This window comes from Lipotes vexillifer, unplaced genomic scaffold (genome assembly GCF_000442215.2).
Source record: "Lipotes vexillifer unplaced genomic scaffold, Lipotes_vexillifer_v1.1 scaffold1115, whole genome shotgun sequence".
NCBI classification, from domain to species: Eukaryota; Metazoa; Chordata; class Mammalia; order Artiodactyla; family Lipotidae; genus Lipotes; species Lipotes vexillifer.
This window is the reverse complement of record NW_006792080.1, coordinates 1023019-1026745: the sequence shown is the minus strand read 5'-3', so window position 1 is coordinate 1026745 and position 3727 is coordinate 1023019. Positions and strand designations below refer to the sequence as shown.

The 3727-nt window shown below is 55.9% G+C and overlaps 1 protein-coding gene across 1 annotated transcript in view; it reads right to left on the bottom strand.

Moving 5' to 3' along the window:
- MCM2 (minichromosome maintenance complex component 2) overlaps nucleotides 1–186 on the bottom strand; it is a 17874-nt gene extending 17688 nt beyond the window's left edge. Inside the window, exon 1 of the mRNA XM_007465297.1 lies at nucleotides 8–186. Within this exon, the coding sequence (XP_007465359.1) occupies nucleotides 8–186 (179 nt within the window). The remainder of the gene's footprint in view (nucleotides 1–7) is intronic.
- Nucleotides 187–3727: the final 3541 nt, after the last annotated feature.

Sequence of the window (3727 nt, the reverse complement as noted above, 5' to 3'; positions counted from 1 at the left end):
CCCCCACCCACCGCCCGCGCCCCACACGGCAGACGCAAAGACTCCGCCGCGCTCACCGCCATCGCTGCTCAGTACTCCTCTCCGCTCCGCCAGCAACAGCCAGTTTTCGCGCGAAAAGCGGCCCACGTGACCGCCCGTGCCCGGGAAGCGTCTGAGGGAGCACGACGTCATGACGTTGGCGTCCATTTTCGTCACGCCGGCGCTCGGGGGCGGGCCCGAGCGTGCGGCCCCGCCCACGCTGCCCGAGACCCCCGCCTAGCCTGCGCTCTGTGCTGCGGGGCCAGCCGGGGTGTACGACCTGGTGCTGTGGCCGGCTGGGGGCCTTGTTTTCTGACGTCTTCTTAACTGTGTGATGTCAACTCCTCCAAAAGCTCAAGCTGCGTCCTTCAATCGCCGAAAGGCGGGGGATGGTAGGAGGCCAGCTGTGACGTTCTAGTGGGGGTTACCCCCGCGAGGGAGCCGAGATGCAGGGGTGTGTTCCAGGTAGCAAGAGCCTCGTGCGCAGAGATGTGGAGAGCAGGGCACGGTGGGCATCTGCAAGCACTTTCCTAGTTCCAGTTAAACCGCTTGTGATGTTCAGGAAGGGACAAAAATTGAGGCTGGAGAGCCCAGGTCACGAAAGATCACCAAGTCTTTCTACTGAGCTGGCCTGAGGGCAGTGGAGAGCTACCTGGGTTTTAGGAGAATCCCTCAGGCTGCCAGGGGTGGACGTAGATTGAGGCAGGCTGGAAGCAGTTACACTTGGTTCCAAATCTGCGGATTCAACCAACAGGGTGGTAAGAAAAGAAGTTTTTTAATTCCGGAAAGTTCCAAAAATCAAAGCTTGATTTTGCCGTAGGCCAGCTAACTATATTTACACAGCATTTATACCTATTTGCATAGCATTTACATTGTATTAGGTATTGTAAGTAATCTAGAAATGACAAAGTATACAAGAGGATGTACCTAGGTTATGTGCAAATATTGCACCATTTTATGAGACTTTAGCATCCTTGAATTTTGGTATCTGCAGGTAGCCTGAAACAAATCTCCCAAGGATACACAGGGACGAGTGTGCTGCGATTCTTCATCCAGGTACAGGCAGCCTGGGCTAGGGCAGGCGAGCAGGGCAGGGCTGGATCTCAGCCCTCTTGCCCTGGCACTTTTGTGCGGTGAACAAGCATCTCGGGATGGGGCCCTGGGTAGGGGCGGGAGCGATGATGAGGAGGGGAAATATCCAAGACGTATTCAGGAGATGGAGTCTCTCGGTCCTGGGGACTGGGGACAGCAAAAGGGAGGCACCCAGGATGGCAGCAGGATTCTGGCTTGGGTGGGTGACAGCGCCACCTCTGAGATGGGGGCGCGGGAGGAAGACAGGGAAGGAATCCAGCAGCTTACAACAGCTGCCACGTTGTCTCGGTGTCCGTGGGCCTGGGCCTGGGCCTGGGCAGGGCTTGCTGGATGCCTCTGCCTCGTGGTCCTGCTGCTGAGCCAAGCACTTGTGTCTATTATTTAGGGAGCCCGGTTCTGCAGCAGCATCTCCTCCTGTCAGCCATGCCTCGGGAGGAACAGCACCCTGAGCCTGGTGCAGGCGAGGGACGGAACCTGAGAGTCAGATCTTTATCTACTGAACTACCGTTCAGGGAAGCTCGCTGCTGCCATGCTCTGTCTGGTGTGCAGGGGGCACTGCAGTGAGTCAGCACTCCTCTGCCCTGGAGGGAGGGGAGATAGATACCCTCATTACTCCACAAATGAAATCCCACTGAAACCTATGCGTGGGGCCCAAAACTCAAGAGTACAAAATGCAGAATTGCGCATGGTGGTAGTAAGAGCAAACTCCCGCCTCCTCCCACGCCTGCTCCAAAGTGTCTGTACTGTCTCAAAAAAACAAAGATGGAGGGAGGGGGGGGGGTCATTTGGCTTAGTCACCGATTCTCCATTTCTTCTCCTTCCTGGCACAGGGTGGTGGAAGGGAAGTTTCCCGCCCCTGGAGGTCCGAAGTGGCCTATGACTTGTTTTGTCGATTAAAGGTGTGCAGGGGTAATGCATGTAACTTCCTGGCAGAAACTCTTGGAGCTGTCCACTCAGGAAGACAGGCGCCTCGTGGAGCTCAGCCTCTCTTGGCTGATACAGAAACTGCACGCTGACCAAGGTCCAGATAAACTGGGTCCCAGATGGTCACAGGGCAGCGGCTTCCTCACCTTCCCCTTGTTCAGAACAGGAGCGAGGCAAAGACTGGGGCCCAGTCTCATTCCAGCCCAGCTGTGAAACAAGTGTGGGGTCACAGGGTGTGTATCTTGGGGCTACTGTGATCAGTGGGTGCCTACGACAAGCACCAGGCCCTGAGTTAGCCTCCGCACGTTCGGGGAATGTGATAAGCACGGCTCTGTCCTCACGACACTGACATTGTAGTTGGGGGAGGCTGATGCTGAACTAGGAAGTGACTAAATGAATATGAACCCGTTAGAGAGATTGTGCTGCTGTGTAAGCAGATGGGGCAGGTGGTTCCCGGAGAAAGAGAACCAGGAATGGCTTTCTTGACATAAGAGAAGCCATTTTTGGCGTGGTTGGGATGGAAGCCTGGCCACAGTGCTTACCCTTAAACAGGTCTCAGTAATGACTGATCTTAAAGGAACAAAAGAATGCAGAAACAAATTGTTATCAGGTGAGAGAAGTAACAATGCTAGACAACGTATCAGTTGTAAAGATTCCCGGTTCTGATTCAATGGCAAAAATTAGCCTGAAGAGCTCAGCCATCAGATCAACTGGACCCTAAGGGAGGATACTGGTGACCTTCTCTGAGCCTCATGACTTCAGTTAACTAAAGCTTGGACTGCCCAAGCCCCTTGATGAATACGCACGTACCCTTAGCTTAAAACGTCCCCCAATTTTGTTGTTCGGGGAAGCACGAATTTGGGAAAAGTCCCCTATGTTCTCCTTACTTTACTGCAATTGATCAGTTCTTCCTTCTTCTGCTCTTTGCCTTGGTTGTGTCTTTCCGCTCGACGTCCACCAACAGACGAACCCAGTTTTGGTAACACTAGGAATGAAATAAAGGGGCTTTGTGTGACAGAGACTGGACAGCTACTTTGGCTAGGGTGTCAAGCAGGAGAGGGGGTCATGTGACAGGAGCCAGGCCGGGGGTGGGGGTGGGGGGACAGGTGCAGACCCACAAGCAGGAACAAACTTGGTATAGCCAAAAAACAGAAACAGAGACCAGTGTGGCTTGAGCACCCAGTGAGGAGCGGGTGGGAGGGATATGTTGGGAGGGATAAGGACTCAGCAGCAGGAGGGGCCTGACATGGCAGAACCCGGGAGAGGGGAAAGAGGGGTGAACACAGCAGGGACGCAGGAGGCCAATCCAGGAAGGCTTCCCGGAGGAGGCTGCCTGTAGTTAGAGGTGAGAGGAGGAGGATCAAACCCCAGTTCTGAGCTTTGTCACTTCCTGGTCTTGTCGCTTAGGTCAAGCACTTAACGTCTCAGCCTCAGGTTCTCCTGAAATGCGACTAATTACAGCTGTTCCGAGGAGCTGCCGTGAGGCGGAGGGTGCGCAGCACTGCGTCGACCGCGGCCGCGAGGGCAGGTGCGCGGGAGACGCGCCGGTCCGGGCGGGGCTTGTACCCTGGGACCAGAGGTCCTCAGGCAGGCGGCGGAGGCTCCGCCCCGGACGCTCGGCTGCTGCGTGCAGGAGAAAGGTCGCGGGCGAGGCGGGGGGGGGGGGGGGGCGCCGCGCAGGTCGCGCGCTGAC